The sequence below is a fragment of the Amborella trichopoda genome, chromosome 13, assembly GCF_054954075.1.
Source record: "Amborella trichopoda isolate Santa Cruz 75 chromosome 13, AtrichopodaSantaCruz75HAP2 v2.0, whole genome shotgun sequence".
Classification (NCBI taxonomy): Eukaryota; Viridiplantae; Streptophyta; class Magnoliopsida; order Amborellales; family Amborellaceae; genus Amborella; species Amborella trichopoda.
The window spans coordinates 43,768,233-43,785,286 of NC_142348.1; the positions used below are offsets into that span (position 1 = coordinate 43,768,233).

General features: G+C 35.2%; 1 protein-coding gene across 14 annotated transcripts; it reads right to left on the reverse strand.

Annotated features, from left to right (window-relative positions):
* Nucleotides 1-204: 204 nt before the first annotated feature.
* Nucleotides 205-11,861, reverse strand: OS9 (ER lectin-like protein). 14 transcript variants are annotated; one of them, XR_016047505.1, is made up of 8 exons: nt 11,491-11,800; nt 9,272-9,348; nt 5,357-5,554; nt 4,367-4,438; nt 1,978-2,093; nt 1,842-1,874; nt 1,586-1,695; nt 205-506 (listed from the first exon to the last, which is right to left on the reverse strand). XR_016047505.1 is itself a non-coding variant. In XM_088855748.1 (8 exons), exons 1-8 carry the CDS (start codon nt 11,708-11,710, stop codon nt 350-352), a joined length of 1,017 nt encoding a protein of 338 aa, XP_088711874.1. In that variant the 5' UTR covers nt 11,711-11,861; the 3' UTR covers nt 205-349. The 14 variants fall into 14 exon arrangements, 8 of the variants coding, with proteins under 8 accessions (XP_088711874.1, XP_011626393.2, XP_011626391.2 ...); XR_002282351.2 differs by having other exon boundaries at nt 9,272-9,351; nt 11,491-11,776; XR_016047509.1 differs by having other exon boundaries at nt 5,357-8,291; nt 11,491-11,617.
* Between the last annotated feature and the right edge of the window lie 5,193 nt (nt 11,862-17,054).

Genomic DNA, 17,054 nt, shown 5'->3' on the forward strand with positions numbered 1-17,054 from the left:
AATACAATTTTTTCCAAGAAATAGATATAATGGCCATCGTGACAATCATAACAACCCTTCTGCACAATTGCACTGTTATATTGCCCAAAAGGGTAGGGGGCGTTACCATCATAACAGCAAACGGAACAAAACCATGATTGAAACCCATGGTGTAAACCGCTGAGTAAATGCAACACAAAGAGAAATTACCCAAGAAAAAAAGACAAAGAAAAAAGGGATATCATGCATTCAATTGTGGAGGCTTTCATTTTGTGATAAACGAATGCCATGGGTTTTTTCCTTGTCAGAAAAAAAAAATAAAGGTTTTCTATAAGTTTCTTTCTTTTTCAACCGTGAACGAGTATGTATGCTACATATTATATGGCACTGGCTCATCATGACTCATGATTATGTGTCTGGGCTCAACAGCCCCTCCATTCTCGTTCGCTTCTCTAACGTCCGAGGCTCGTGGTGGTATCTCGTTACAATTGATGGTGTGCCAAGCAGGCCTTTCTTCTCGGAACATCCTGTTCAAAAAATAGGGAATTCAAATATAAGATTCAAATAATTTTAAACCTCGGCCAATATTTCTAAAAGATGGATTGGGTGAAGCTTTTGCTTTATTATGTAACTTATCAATAAGATAATTCTTATTGTCTCCATTCACAAATATCCTTCCGTTACGTGGAATGAATAAATCGAAAAAATTCTCATCAATATTTTTCTTTCAGTACCTTTGATTGGTTTGCTGCATGATCTTATGGAACAATGAAATACCTATGGTTTGATAGATAACATATTGTCCATTCCATTTCTCGATCGACGAAACGCATAATCAATACTCCCTTGTTTATAAAAGATTGTACAAGGTGATCCCAATTACTTATAACCATTCGATATGAAATTTGATAGCTTAGATGTGTCACAAAGTTCGAAAAAATTCTTTTTGAAGTTTGATCTTGGTCAATGGTATAATTGCAGCCACACAATTTCATATCCAATTGTCAAGATTAATGTGACCACCTTGTACCAAAGGTAAACAGTCTCATTCTATACTTTCCCTTTTAATAAATTTTGTAAGACGTAGATCCTTCTGAATCAGCATTATATCCAACCACAATCTATTCTTCTCTTTGAATAGAGGATTACAGACACTTAGGTATGGGATCATCTCCATAAATCCTCAACGCCAGTGTGGAGATGAATCAGTTCCTTCGCCTTAAAATTCTTCCAATGCCTGTCGAGAGGATGGAACGGTTCATCTCATCATCCATAGTTCGGGAAAGGTGCAGATGACCCTATACTGCACACATTTTACGTTGTGCATATTGTATCGTACACTTTCCATGTTGCCATATGTTTGAATTCAAAAAATATGATTTTTCTCCCCAATTTGGGGAAATATTATTATAACCTTAGTTCAAATTGAAGAGAAAATGATTAGATGATGGAATCATATCGAAGAATAGAAAAAAAATATATATGGATTCTTCAACTCAAGAAAAAAAAAAAAATTGTTCGGGTTTTTACATATCCAATGGTTGTTTTCAATATACATTTAAGAATCAGACAAATAGATATTTTCAACTTTAGGGGAAGAACTTACGGATGCCTACAGAGCATGGGACATTGAATTGTAACTGCATACTTGCATGTTGATATTTCCTTGATTGAGGTGATCGATACTCGGGGTGATTCAGAGCACATAAATCTTACCTGTTTTAACAAGGGAAAAATCAAAGTTAGTTTAAACTCTCTCTCTTTCTCTCTCTCTCTCTCACACACACACACACACCTCTGTCTCTCGGGGTTCATTTGTGAGGTCACAGACTGTCCCGTTAGTATATAGATGTGCGTGGTACCTGGAATCATATAAATTTTCAGCCTTCCAATACCTTCAAGCACAAGAGCCAGAATATAAGTTCACCTTTTCTTTTATATTTTGAGGAAAAGGATAACTTTCACCTGTCTTTTTATGAAGTCAAAATACTAGTTTACCTTTGAGCTGCATCTTTTGAACGAGGATCTTTTAAGGTGGAAACCCCAGAGTGGTTACTATTAAAGGCAGCTGTAACTTCCGGGTCGTACGTGCCCATAACAAATTCTTGAACAATCTGCAAAGATTGGAATGTGATTTCCAAATCAGCAATATTTCTTTTAAGTATGAAGTTGATCACAAAACAAAACTTAAACAATTGCTTTTTAAAGTACAATTAAATTAGATTAATGGAGAATTAATAATGTGAAAAGCAAATACTGATGGATCTTCCAATATTTTAACAGAAAAAAGAAAAAGTTGATAACGGCATAAGAATCTGCTAATAATAAAAAGAAAAGTAAACAAATTGTCTCCACTGATCAATGTTAACTGAGACTCACAACAATTAATCTGCGCTCAAGGGCAATTCTACAGAGATTTTCAATCAAGATCATAATCAGGAACTGCAGCTAATCTCCGCTGTCTGTCATTGAGCACCAACAGTGGTGCCACAAATGTGAACCTTACACAACACATGCTATGTGTGGTCTACCCATAGCTGTTGAAAGCGGGAGAGGGTATGTAACATGCTAGAAACTCCCTTGGCAGGGAGCATATTCTTTGCAATTGCTTAATACTAAATAAAAATATTTTAAAAATTATAAGTTTTATTAAAAATTGAAAAATCAAATATGTAAAAACAATCCCAAAGGATACAATAGAAAAATATTATTTCTAGGGAAATTGATAATGATACAAGGAACCTGAGTTTTATTGATAAAATCTTCTTTGTTTACATCTTCACACTTTACAACCTCCAAAAGCCTGTCAAGCGGCTTTATTTACAATTTTACATTATACAACCTCCAAAGTTATTGGAGAGAGAATATTGCAATTAAGATCCAAATGATTCATCCCCTTTGAGTGGCTAGGAGTGATACCTTAAAAAGGGCATTAAGATCCCAATATTTAAGAATCCTGATTCCATATATCCCCATCTTGGAATGCTAGCACGAAATCCTGGAGAGGGACCCACACCTAGGTTGGGAGATCCTAGTAACTACAATCTAGCCTCCCATGGTTAGTCCTTAAACAATATGATATAATTTCCCACTAGCAATCAATAAAACTAGAAATTTCAGTAAAATAAAGTTCCACTTTGCGCTAATTTCAAAACTCTTAGCTATTGACTCACCAATTAAATGCCCAAATTAAAAGCCTGGGCTTTCCTTAGGGTTATAAAGAATATTTTATTAAACCAATGGCAAGAAATTATAAAAGATATTTTATGCACGCTTCAGCTTCCAGCAGCTCTTGAACACCTTCTCAAGGTTTAGCCATGCTTCTATCATTAAGCAATTTGCTTAGTTTCTCCAGGAAAATGTAATACTGTAAAGTTATAACAAAAATATGCAACCGACCAGAAATGGCTAAAATTGATTTGTACTCCTACCCTTTGAGTTGCATATAAACAAAAACAAGCACTATGCTGAGTTACCATGTCGGGAAATAAGATATTTTACAGGAACTTCAAAGTGAAAACCATAGCAATGTCTTGATTAACAGGGTGGATTTTGGGATTTAGTGCAATATGTTACAAGTTTGCAAATTATTGTGGTGAAATGTTGCTGGGAAACTCATTGCAGTTATTTAACAAATCACAACCACAAAACTTCAAACTAACTTTGAAAGAAATGAACCCCGTTTACAACTTGAAACAGTTTGTAAGGATGTCACATTACAGAACAGAGAATTTAAGATGTGTCTAAACCTCTTCAAGTTCTCCAACTTTGTTTCTTTCTGAATAAAGCAAAATGTCTTATAATAAAGGTTCTCCTTTTCCTCTACAAAAGAACAACACTAATAGTGAGAAACTGAGAGCTGTAATAAAATCCAGAAGGAATAAAGTTGAGAGAATTGTTTCCAAAGCTATCAATGCGTTCTGAACTTAGGTTCCCCTTAAAAAGAAAGATATTTCCTAAATGGGTACTGATAGCTCCAATCTAGTTCTCAATGCATTATTAATATTATTTTCAACAAGTACACAGGGTATTCCTGGACTCATGTAATTCATGGCTATAAAATGACCATTATAATCTACATAATTTCATGTTCCAAAATAAACTTGTATGTGAGATACTATATAATAGAAATAGAAAAGAACTACGGTAATGTGTACAAAATGAAAAACAAAAATATTGACACATACTGTTGAGTGAATAATGCAGATACTATACTAGCGTACATTAAGGACATTAAAAGATTTGGTCTTGTTGCACAATAAGGAGCGTGTTTTATGTTATAAATTTAAGCATTTCAAAGTGAATGAAAGAACTACTGAAAATCATGTATAAATCTTCTAAAACACTGAAAAGGTTATTTAACATGTGTTCAAACTTCAAAGTGTACCTTGTTATCTTCCCAATGAACTTGTCGAAGCTTTTTGTGATAGCAAAATTCGTAAACCCACCAACCTTCGTGCTGTGAGAAATGTAGGCTACAGTCAACAGAATAGCCATTTTCTGACAAGAATACATTTTAATTCAATAGACTATGGAAAACCATGTACATTGGGATCATCACCATCCAAAAACATGATGATAATCATCAAAGGTCATTGAGGTCTGTTCTCTCTCTCTCTCTCTCTCTCTCTCTCTCTCTCTATATATATATATATATATATATAAGAAGATGCTAGGGTGAGCCCACTAGCTCACAGGAAAATATTAGCCCAACGGCTCAGATTGAATCTGGGCCGATCTGACGATCACGGATGTTTGATAGTGTTTGAATTTTAATTTTCTTTCTACAAATCCAAATCACTTGAAATTTGGAGCGTGTGTACATCAAAAATAGGTGAATCATCAAAAAATATAAAAACAAATATTTTACATGAAATAAATTGATCAAAGTACCCCTGAAAAGTTTCGGGGGTATTTTGGTCAAATTTGTTTTTGCGAATTATTTTTTATATTTTTATTAGGTGTGGCTTAATGAGAAGAACACACGCCTAAAATTTCAAGTGATTTGGACTTGTAGAAAAAATATTAAAATTCAAACACTACCAGACATCCGTGTTAGTCAGATCGGCCTAGATTCAATCTGGGCCATTAGGCTTATACTATTCCATGAACTAGTCGGCTCACCCAAGCTTTTTCCATCTATATATATATATATATATATATATATATATATATATATATATATATATATATATATATGCACACACACACTACCATCCATTATTCATCAGAAATGAGATCCCAATGGACTGAACACACCATAGTCCATGGGACTATTATATACTTTGCTTCTCTGAATTTGACACTCACGCATTACACTATATTCTGATGAAATATTGTCACTCCTAAAAAACTTATAAAACAGAAAAGTTCTCACTCTTTCGAAGCATTGGTCCTTGAGCTCGTCAATCAATTCATCCGGCGTCTTAACCAGCTTGCCAGATTCCATGATCACATTGCTGCTATTTTGCTGACTATTTGACTTCCCATCCTTCTTCTCCTCAATCTTCGGCAAGAAACACAAAAATTTCTGCCCATTTTTATTAGTCATCACCACTGATTCCTGGTCATAGTCCTGCAAAAGGATTGTTTGAGGTGCTACTTGTTTTTTTCGAATATCTTAACTTGTATTAAAATAGATACAAGTGTAGCTCCCCTTACAGGGCAGAAGGCCCACTTCAAATGGGCTCTACACTGAAGTACAAAGAAGCAAAACTTTTACATCATTCAAGCACTCAAAAATGGCTCTTAAGGATCAAAAAGGTGAAGGGAGAAGCTCTAGCTGAGGCTTGCTCCTTCTCTGGCTAACGCAACCGCTACTGCATTCACCGCACGTCAAATGTGTTTCCAGGAAACTCGATAGCCCCTGCATCTATGCTCAATTTCATCAAAAAAATGAGCCAATCTCCACAGGCAAGGGGCCACATCAGAGGCCCAGGTAATAACATTCGAGGAATTTCCCTCGGCCAGTAACAAAGTGCCCCAACTGGAGTCGAGGTTCCACAGGCCGTCGAGGAGGGCAACTGTCTTTGCTGTGGTAGAGTCAGTCACCCCGATGGACTTGGAGAAATCCCTTTATAAGGTAAGGGGCCTTTTTACACAAAAGAAGGTAGGGAGCACTCCAAAATTCAAGCAATCAAAAACTTTACATTGGAGTCAGTCACCTCGATGATTTCTACTAAGGTACAACGCCATAAAATTAACAAATCCCTCTCAAAAAGTAACAAGTACTACTAAAAGAAAAAGCTTTTTACACAACAGAAGCCGAGATAGATGTTAATTCATAGATGTAGATTGTATAGATGTCACCACATACATCCAAAGATACCAGTGTAGGAAAAATCGAACCGGAATGGTTAACTAGACATGGGTAGGAAAGCGGTTCAACCGGCCTAACCGGTAAACCGGGCGGTTAAACCTTTCTAACCGGGCAAGTCCCGAGCAGTCAAAAAAGTGTCAAAAAAAATACAAAAAATAAAACAAAAGAATCAACTAAAATATGAAAAGTATATTTAAAGAATGATGAAACAAAGCACATCCAAATGAGGTTGAAAATTAATAAATAAATGAATTTTAAAGAATAAATTTGTATCCAGGAGTATTTTTGAAATTTTCTAAAAAACATAGGAAAATGTAAAAATAAATATTAATGACCAAAATAATTTCCAGTTTTTTCCATAAGGATGAAAAACATTAAAAAATACATTACAAACAAAATCCTTCATTTTTTGGGATTTTATATAACTTTTTTTTAAAAAAAAATTAAATACCCGGTTGGTCACCAAAACTGACCGAAACCGGAACCGGCCACTAACCGGGAGGTTACCGGTTAGAACAGCCGATTTTTCCAATGAAAGAAGCTCTGCAAGAAAAAGAAAAGGGGATTGTTGGGAAATTGGGATCATCCTACAGAAGACTCGTAAACCCAAAATTGCGCTCACCAGCTGCCCAAAAGCTAGTGATATCCCCTTTTTAGAAATTTTATTATCAATATCCTCACTTTATATGTTTTAAATAATATTATCTAAACTATTTATTTTACAAAAATCCCATAAATAAAGTTGGTCTATTTACACAACTGGGTTTTCTCAATGTTGAACCACCTTTGAAATAGACCAAAACCAGATTTTGGTCTCTTAGGAGAAGCTAATCCACAATTTTTAGGCCACTGTTCACTGGGAAGATTGCTGAAAATTTTGAGTTCAGTTGACCTTCAGTCAAAGGCCTTCCATGAAAGCTCAGAACTTGGGCGTAATCTTCTAACTGGCTGATATTCTGTGGCCAGATAACCAGTCTAGTCACTGTGGCTTCTGGGAACCACTAGTCACCAGAAAATAGCCTACAAGAAGAAAGCGGTTTGTCTCTATAGATTCGTTGCAAGGGTGGGGTACTAAGATAGCTGAGGTCGATGTGGGGATTAGGAAGAGCTCAAGCTCGACTAACCCTGTGTTGCTTTCACAACAGTTTTCTCTTTGCCCTAACCCTACTAGTTCTTGAGTCCTCTTAAGCCAGAACTTACTGGTTCGGTCACATCTAAGATATTTATCCCTATCAATGTGGAATTAACACAATGCAAAATCATCCATAAAATGGCCTGATTCTAAGAGACAGCTATGGTGCCTCATTTGATGTTACAACTTATGAGTTAAAGAGTATGAAGAGAAGGGAATAGAGAGGGAACCATGGTCACAAACTGGGCTCAGCTCGAGAAGTTTGGATCCTTTCAAATGGATTTGATGGTGATCGGGATTATGGAAAACCCGTGTTTATATATGTGTAAATGAAGACTTGTGTTTCAGTATTGTTGGTTTAATAGAAATTTTTGCTGTTTAGGAGTTTGAAAATGCCAAATAGAGGATGAGAGGTTTGTGGTTTTCATGACTGGGCATTTGGATACGGGTGAATATCACGGGGCTGGAAACAGATCCTCCTGACCCTTTGGGTTTGGAAGCTTGTGTGAAGTATGACATGGTAACAAAGACAGAGATAGAGAGAGACAGTCTTGGAAGAATAATACAAGCAGGAGAGAGAGAGAGAGAGGACAGAGATAGAGAGTCAGTCTTGGAAGAATAATACAAGCAGGAGAGAGAGAGAGAGAGAGAGAGAGAGAGAGAGAGAGAGAGAAACTTGGGGAAAACAGAGATGACCTTCAGACAATAGCCAGGGAGGTGAAGGTTGGCCTTGAGGCTAGAGAGAAACACCTTACTTCTTTTGGATGACTCTAACAAATTTCCTCATCTTCTTTTGGAATGGGAGGAGATTCCTTATGTAAAATGTAGAGGGAGGGGTGCGACCAGCTGGGTAAATGTGAGCTGGAAAAATTGAATCTTTAAGTTATTTCTAAGGCAGTTCCAACAATTGTCAAAAAGAAAACCCAAAAAAAAAGAGAAGTAAATAAATTAAAATTAAAGAAAATTTATGATAATATTCCTCATGTCCCCTTTCTTGGCCTTTTTTTTACTTTCTATAGAACTACCTCCAAACTGGATTGTTTCTTTTTTTTTCTTTTGAATTGCATTTTCCGAGCTTCAAGATCCAAACTGACTAATTTGTATAAGTAGTCTTGAAGTTCTGAACAGGTTATCCAGTTAAAGAACCATTAACTGCTTCAGAATTTCAAGTTCCAAATCCATGACTTGCGTTTTTCTAGTGAGGTGGGTTCTGAAATTAAAGTTCCAAACCGGTTATTGATTCATCCTAAAACCAGTTTGGAACTTCAAGTTCCGAATGAGGGATATTCTGGGGAAAAATTAAAAACTTACAAAAAAAAAAGGGACATTAACATAAAATATGTAAAATGGGGAACAAATTTAATGCCAAAATAAAAGAGATATTAGCATAATTTTCCCTAAAATAAAATAATTTAATAGCGGGGAACATTTCAAGATATCCAAATAACTCAAGATGTGCAAATTCAATGAGCAGTAAAAGCATTCATCAAGTTCCCAAACATCAGGAAGATGTTTCTGACTACAAATATCAAGCTAATATGAATGTAGTAGGCCCATTTGCAAGCTTAACTGGCTAGAAAAATCTAGTATGATAAGATACGGGGAAATCATACTGTAACCCGATGATCTATTGAAAATCCACTGTGGTCATCACTGTCTGATGAGATATATAGTGAGTGGACCCACCATTGGAGTCATTATCTCTTCTGGTGGTCCCACTCTTATGATGACCAATAGTCTATGGTTTTCCATAGTCCATTGGACTATATATACTTTCCCAAAGACACATGTAGATTTCTCCATCAAATCACAGAGGAAAACTATTTAAGAAGCCAACTTACAGGAGTAAAAGGAGACTCTACTGAATGATAATCCATCCTGTACTTTGGTTCTCGAGAGCTACGACCAAATGTCTCACCTGCTGATCAATAGTATAAAATAGGTTACAAAACATCATATTACATAACATGCCCAGTAAACTATCAAAAGGTAATAAACCAGGAAAGGCATTGCTGATCACTATATTAAGCTGTCCTATAAGAACTTCACACCTAGGCATGTAAATCACTAAATACCAAAAGATAACATGGATGACAATTCCATAAGGACATTTAAAAGGGGAAAGGTCACCCTGGTTCACAGAGCAAATGGTTCGTCACTATTTGATTCTTCAAATGCGATAAATATCACAAGTTGGATATTATAGGAAAGCTTGACTCAATAAGTAATCAACTCTTTGATAAAAATGGATAACATCAGCACTCTTATCTTAATCTGCTTATATACAGCCACATGACACACAACATACTGCAGCACGAAATGCATACGTATGTAATTGGGCTATTGAAGACACAGAAGCTCAATGTGGCAAAGACATTGAGGTATCATTCAGTTTCATTGAGAAGACATTAAGATTTCATTCAATTTCTTCGATGTATTTACAAAATCACAACTTACAATGATAAAGATACTCTGACAGATATAACATTTTCATTCATTTGCCAAAAACCAGTAGTCTCTAACAACTTACAATGAGGAGGGTTCAGGAAATAACTTTCACTTAAGACAAAGGAGTCTGAGCATTTAGTCCAAATAAAAATGATAATGTATGCATATCATCACAAATGGAAGAGATAGCATTCCCTAATAATCTCTATTCAATATGTCGTCGCACAAATGATGGAACATACAGACCATTAATTCACTATCCATAACTCAAATAACTGGCAAGCAAACCAAGTATGATACGTTATAATGCCTAAGAGACCAATCGATATGCAAGGATTCAAGTGGATGTCTATCTTAAAGGGCATCCAGAAGGGTCTAGACATGAAGGACAGCCATTTATTATCTTAAACATGTTACTTTTCCTTTAAACTTCTCTACCTTTTGACATTGTCCATAAATAATTCATATGGTTATGCGTATCTTTCCTTATTTTCTCTTTTGAAGATAACTACATTAGTGTCGAGAAAGTTTGTAATACATGTCATAAAGGCTTCTCCTGTGCATAGGTTTTCGTCAAAGTAGTTTTACATGCTCACTTCCTGTTGCAATGTGTTTGAAACCTATATGAGTACAACAAGTCACAAAAAGCACCACGAGAAGATAACAGATTTGATAAGAGTTTATCGTCCTTGCTGCTTAGTTTATAATAGGCTGGTGATCTTTCCTTTCATCATTACTTCCCTTCTCCATAAAACTAGATGCCTTGACCGCTTGAACTTACCAAAGAGAAACTTAAGTATTATCTCAAGGACCGCTTGAACTTACCAAAGAGAAACTTAAGTCTCATCGCAAGGACATCTCTATAATAGATGAACTCAAAATACATACTTTGTAAGCACCCAACCCTCATCAAGTATTTGCTTCTCACTAGATCCCAACACCTCACTCAGCTTTCTTAATAATTAAAACCACAAGGATGAAAAAGAAAATCTAAGAATCCATGACACTACAGATGCAAGTGCTTCTTAAAGGCATAAAGATGTGGTTTTCTTGACTTCCCATAGCTGGTCACTCACCAAATAACATGGGTTTTCCATATGCTGCTCAATAGATGGAATTAACAAATAAAATGAAAATCTAAAGAGTGTTAAGTATCTTTAACAGCCAAATTCCGTACTAATGGAGAGAACTCCCAATTTAGATGTCCCTCAATGTGGAGGCACTCTATATTTATCATTGTGATCTCCATAAAATTAATCAATTCTAATGGAACAAAAACCTCTCCAATTAATCGAACATATCAACCTCTGAAAACGATATGGAAAAATAATAATAAACACCCCAAAGTAAGATGTTTTACAAACCAACCATAGCAAGGAAATTGGAAGTAATAAAAAGCTCACAGCATAAAGCAAAACATAATGCTCATGAAACACAAGGACCCATTTAAATAGAGAGGAACCAATTACACAGTTGAACAGGAATGTTAATTGGGATTTTTTAATTATGAGTAGCAACACCAAAGGATTCGATTGATTTACCCCCATGATCGAAAAAGTCCAAAAAACTTGGAAAAAACTGAGAAATACAAAAAGGAAGGCCATAAACATACCAGGATGAGCAGACAATATCCTATCTGCAAAGCTCTTGTAAGAAAGAGAAACCAGAATCACAAGAAACAGCGTTGTCAAGCTCCTCATCTTCCCCAAGTTTCCAACTTTCGTGAGAGAATCAGCTTTAAACTTTAGACACGAATTTGAGAGCTGAATTGGGTGAATTGCCCTGCAATGTAAGCGATCTATAATTTCAATGTGCAAGTCTTTGAGAACCATTGATGGACGGTGATTGAATTAAATTCTACGTCATACTCTCCTCGATCGCTGTAGAACCCATTGACGGTCGTGAGAGAGCAGTCCTAACGTGATCAGTAGAATCGATGACATCTCTCCTTCATCACTGTCCAACACATAGATGGACGGTGGTGAAAGACACTAGTCATATGGGATATTTTATGTTTAGGAAATTATCAAAAATATCCTTTTTATTTAAAAAAAAAAACCTTATTTTTTTTATAAGAAAAAGTTTATACTACAGATGCACCTCAAAAATCCATGAAAAATGGTTGTTTTAATGTTGAAAACTCCACTAATCAATCATCTCAATAACGAGATGTATGAATATGAAAAAAAAAAAAATTGAGTCTTTTAAAGAACGCATATTGCAACACATTATCTAGACCATCCATTTTCTATATTTTCAAATGTTTATAGATCTATTTGGTTTTAACCCTCTTTGGAGTTTAAAATTTTGTAATTAGATATGAAAATAGATTTTGAGATAATCTTAAGAATGTTTACATGTAATGATAAATTTTGGAGGTACGCCTTATTTGGATTGTTTAAGGTTGCAACCTTATAGAAACCACACCTTCTTTTATAAATATGTTCATAGCGTTTTTTTTTTGCTGTTAAGTTATTTCGTAAAATACCCTTTTTTTCTAGGCAGTGTTGGAAAAATCAAATAGGAACAGTTAACCAGACATGGGCCTAGAAGTGGTTCAACCGGCGCAACTGATAAACCGGCTGGTTCAACTATTCTACCCAGTAAGTCTTGAATGGTCAAAAAAATGTTCAAAAAAATAAAAAAATTACAAAAACAATATACTAAAATATGAAAAGTATATTGAAAGAATGATTAAACAAAGCACATCCAAATCAAGTTGAAAATTTAATGAAAAAAATGAATTTTAAATAATCGATTTGTGTCTAGAAGTATTTTTAAATTTTTTAAAAAAATGATGGAAAAATATAAAAACAAATATTAGTGGATAAAACAATTTTAAATTTCAATTATAATGATGAAAACATTAAAAATATATTACAAAAAAAATCTCTTATTTTTTTTGGATTTTGTATAATTTTGTTTAATTTTTTTTAAAAAAAGCCTCGGCCAGTCACCAAAACCGGTTGAAACCGAAACCGGCCAGTAGCTGGTTCTGATCTAACCGAGCGGTTACCGGCTAGATCGGGCGATTTTTCCAACAATGTTTCCAAAACTGTGATGCTCGTGAATACCAGCTATTTACAGGAGGACACGGTTTCTATGCGGCCAGCTCGTATATTGTAAAAATGTGGACTTGACAATAAATATATTTTTTAAATAATCTTAAACTTTAAAGAATATATAATCTTTAATATGGTGATCATAAATATGAAAAAAATAATAATAATTAAAAACTATAAATAATAATTATATTAAAAAAAACATTTAGACGGATAATTACACTTGTTTTTAGCATGATAAAGACGTTAGGGACATATCATCACGGTCCTACTAAAGTCATGATGGGTTTAAGAAAACCGAGTACAAAAAAAGAGGAAACATGAAATCTTATTAGACAATTAAGACAAAAGATACACAAAATAAATAAATAAATATATAATACATTCTTATCTTTTAAGTGTTCCAATGTTATAGCCAAATAAAAAATAAAAACAACAAAACATTGCAATCAACATAAGAAAATCCAGGGAAGAGAGATTAACATCTTTGTGTGTTCTAGAGTGATCCCTCTTTTGCCTCTGTAATGTTGTTAGAGAGAGAAAGAGCTTTCAGTGCTGTTAGGGATAGAGATAGGGAGAGGGAGGAGACATGGTGCTAATTGAGAGAGGCAGGGAGAGGGAGAGGGAGAGGAAGAAGGGGGTGCTGTGAGAGAGAAACAGAGAGTGCATGAGGAAGAGAGGGTTAGGGGTCTGAAATGAAAGCAGAAAGGGCATGAGGACGGTTTTTTTATGAGCAATCCAGGCTTATGTGACCCTTGATGTCCTTTACGGCTCTATTAGATCTATGAATGGTATTTTAGGTAAAAAAAATGAACAGAAAAAAAATGGGTATGGACGTAGTTTTCAAAAAATTGGGTTTTTTCCAAATAAATTTAAAAATAAAGGTGTATTTTTATAAGGGTGTGGTTTCTATAAGGTTGCAACCTTAAACCATCCAATTTTAAGATGATCTGAATATCTATTTTCATATCTAATTATAAAATTTTAAAATCTAAAAATAGTTAAAATCAAGTAGAGATAACATATGAAAATCTTGAAAAATGGACGGGCTAGATAATTTGTTGCAAAAGGCACTATTTCTGAGACTCAAAATGTTTTTCTTTTTTTTTATATATATATATATTCAGACATCTTGATGTCTGGATGATCAATTACAGTGTTTTTCAACATTAAAACAACCTTTTCTATTGGATTTTTGTGGGGACCCAGTTTATATGCAGCTAAGTCTGCATATGTCGAAATGCGGGCCTCTTAATAAATCTGTTTTTAAGATGGATTTTAAGATTTAATTTTTAATGATATGTAATCTCTAACGTGGAGATCATGAATATGAAAAAATAAATAAATTTTAAAAGCTATAAATAACAATGCTAGTAAGAAAACATTTGGACTGTTAGTTTCTATTGTTTTTAGATGGAGCACCTATTTGCATCCATCTTAAAGATGGATGCTTTACACTTATGGACCGCATATGTAGAAATGTGGTCCAGTCCACATGAAACAACTTTCTTTTTTGAAGTGCATATGTAATTCTATATTTTAAGGTTGCAACCCTATATAAACTTTTTCTTTTTTATAATGAAAAATTGTTTCATGCGGGTTGGACCGCATTTCTACATATGCGGTCCAAAAAGTGTAAGTGCAAGTTTGGATGTACCCAAAATTAAAATATTTCTTAATTACAATCCAAAAATTATGTGAAACCAACTTTGACACGTTTCGACAACTACTCGATTTTACTGATTTTAGATTGAAAGAAAAAATTACTACCATATCAAAGCAAAAGTTACCATCCAAAACAATTCAAATAAGATCTGAATTTTTTCGAATGAAAGTGCGGCCTTCTCTCACCCGTTCAAAACGGGAGCCTTTTCTCTCATAGCACACCTATGTAAACCCCTTCTCTTCTTGAATGAGGAGAGAATTTTCATTTTCTCTCTCTACAAAACCAGAAAAAAATCTCAAGCCACTGGCCCTACGCGGCATCTTTATAAGCCTAGGCACTTTCTCACTGTACAAAACTAATCTTTTATCTCATACCATGAAACCCCTTCTTTTATCGAATATGCAGAGCATGCTCTCCTAAAATTCCAGACAAGCTCAAACACCATCCATGGCAAGTCCTAGGCAGCATATTGAAACCTCCTAATCAGCACATCCAAAGACTTCTTCTTTCTTAGGGCTTTGCTTGGCCGCCCTCACCCCAAAGCTCCCAAACAATCTCTCTGCCCTTAAATCCCTCATCTTCTCTGAAGGGCTTTGCTTGGCCCCCCTCACCCCAAATCTCCCATACAATATCTTTACCCTTGAATATCTCATCTTCTCTAAAATCGCCACTACTTTCGTGTAATCCAAAGCCCCATAATTATTCTATCTAATCACTGGATTCAAAAAATTATTGGAATAGTTACTTAGCAAAAAGATTCACCATCCGCCAGGCCTTCGCACACCCCTGTTTCAGCTCCTCGGAGCCCTATACCTCCACAAAACCCTTGAGCAATTAGAGTTCAGTCGAGCCCCAAAACTGCTTCAATACAAAATTGCATTTCCATTGAAGTGGTTCACTGTGTCACTGGCGAGCAACGCGACAATCCCCTCCGATATTTGCAAGAGTGCACCCTTCAAGATCCTAATGAGTATTTCAAGTGGGAGCACTTGGGCCATGGTCAAAACTAGGGGATCAATATGCCCCATTTTAGAGCTCAATTTTGTATGCGAGAAGCTCGGGTGGCAAGTTATGCATATTGTATAAGCAAATTTTTGGATTGGCAAGACATTTGGAAGGGTTGGATGCAAATGTCTTTGGATTGGCAAGACAATTTTGGAAGGGTAGGATGCAAATTTGCTTTTAATATATTCACACCATCCAAACAGTCTAACAGACTAATAAAAAAAAATGATAATATTTCTTAATAGAGGATGAAAAACTTACAATTTTTTTCAATGTGAAGGTATTTTTATTTGACATCCAAACTGACTCTGTAGCATCCATCTTAAAGATGGATGCAAGTAGGTGTTCCATCTAAAAACAATGGAAACTAACGGTTCAAATGTTTTTTACTAGAAACCGGATCTTTATTTATTTTCAATTATTTTTTTATATTTTTATTAAAAAAAATTGTTCTATGAGGGCTAGACCGCATTTCTACATATCCGGTCCAAAAAGTTCAAAGCATCCATCTTAAAGATGGATGAAAGTAGGTGTACCATCTAAAAACAATGGAACCTAACGGTCCAAATGTTTTCTTACTAGAGTGATCATTTTTAATTTTTAAAATTTATTTATATTTTCATATTCATGATCTCCATGTTAGAGATTCCATATCGTTAAAAATTAAGTCCTGAAATCCATCTCAAAAATAGATTTATTAAGAGGCCCTCATTTGTAGATGCACTGGCTTGGCCTTAAGAAACTGGATCCCCCACTCAAATTACTAGACTACACATCATAGAAACAGTAAACTGCAAGTCAGCAAAGCCATCCACTCCATTGCCAACAAAGTTGATGAAGCGAGAAGAATTGTTAAGCAACAATTCTTGAGATTTAATGGAGTATTAATGATGCTATAATGGTGGTCCCAGAAGCCTAATGATTCTAATATTCAGTTCCCGTGTTACTGGTTGCGCATCGCAGACATCCCCATTCATGCATGGACGAATGTCGCGTAACACTAGAGATTGACTGGTTTACTTCTGCAGGCCCAGCCTTCGGTACACTTAAGAGTCAAGATCTAGCAGCTAAGTTAACAAGGAGATCCCACATTCAATCTTTCTAAAGATAACAGGAGACTACTACAAGGTCTTTGTCACAAGGGAGAGAAACAATAAAGGTAAAGAGTAAGCTTCAGAGCCTCGTCAATGGACACTAATTACCAAAAAAGAAAAGAAAAGGGGAACTTCTCACAGGGAAGCCATAGCAAGTGCAAAAGGAAATCATGAGCCAACCATCCTGATGGACGGACTTATCTAGGGTTCATATTGAAATGGCAGAGGGGAACCCAAAAACAGACAAAATTATAGTAATTGTGTGCATTATTGCTGTTGTTGTTATTTGAAGGGTGAGGTTGTACAAGGTGTCAATCTTGAAGTAAAGTGCACCTCACACCTCCAATTA

Coding starts and splice junctions, on each gene's coding strand:
- OS9 (XM_011628089.3), bottom strand. CDS start 11,710: ATGGTTCTCAAAGACTTGCACATTGAAATTATAGATCGCTTACATTGC. Junction 9,352..11,490: donor GATATTGTCTGCTCATCCTG/GTATGTTTATGG, acceptor ACTATTGATCAG/CAGGTGAGACATTTGGTCGT. Junction 2,094..4,366: donor TTCATTGGGAAGATAACAAG/GTACACTTTGAA, acceptor CAATCTTTGCAG/ATTGTTCAAGAATTTGTTAT.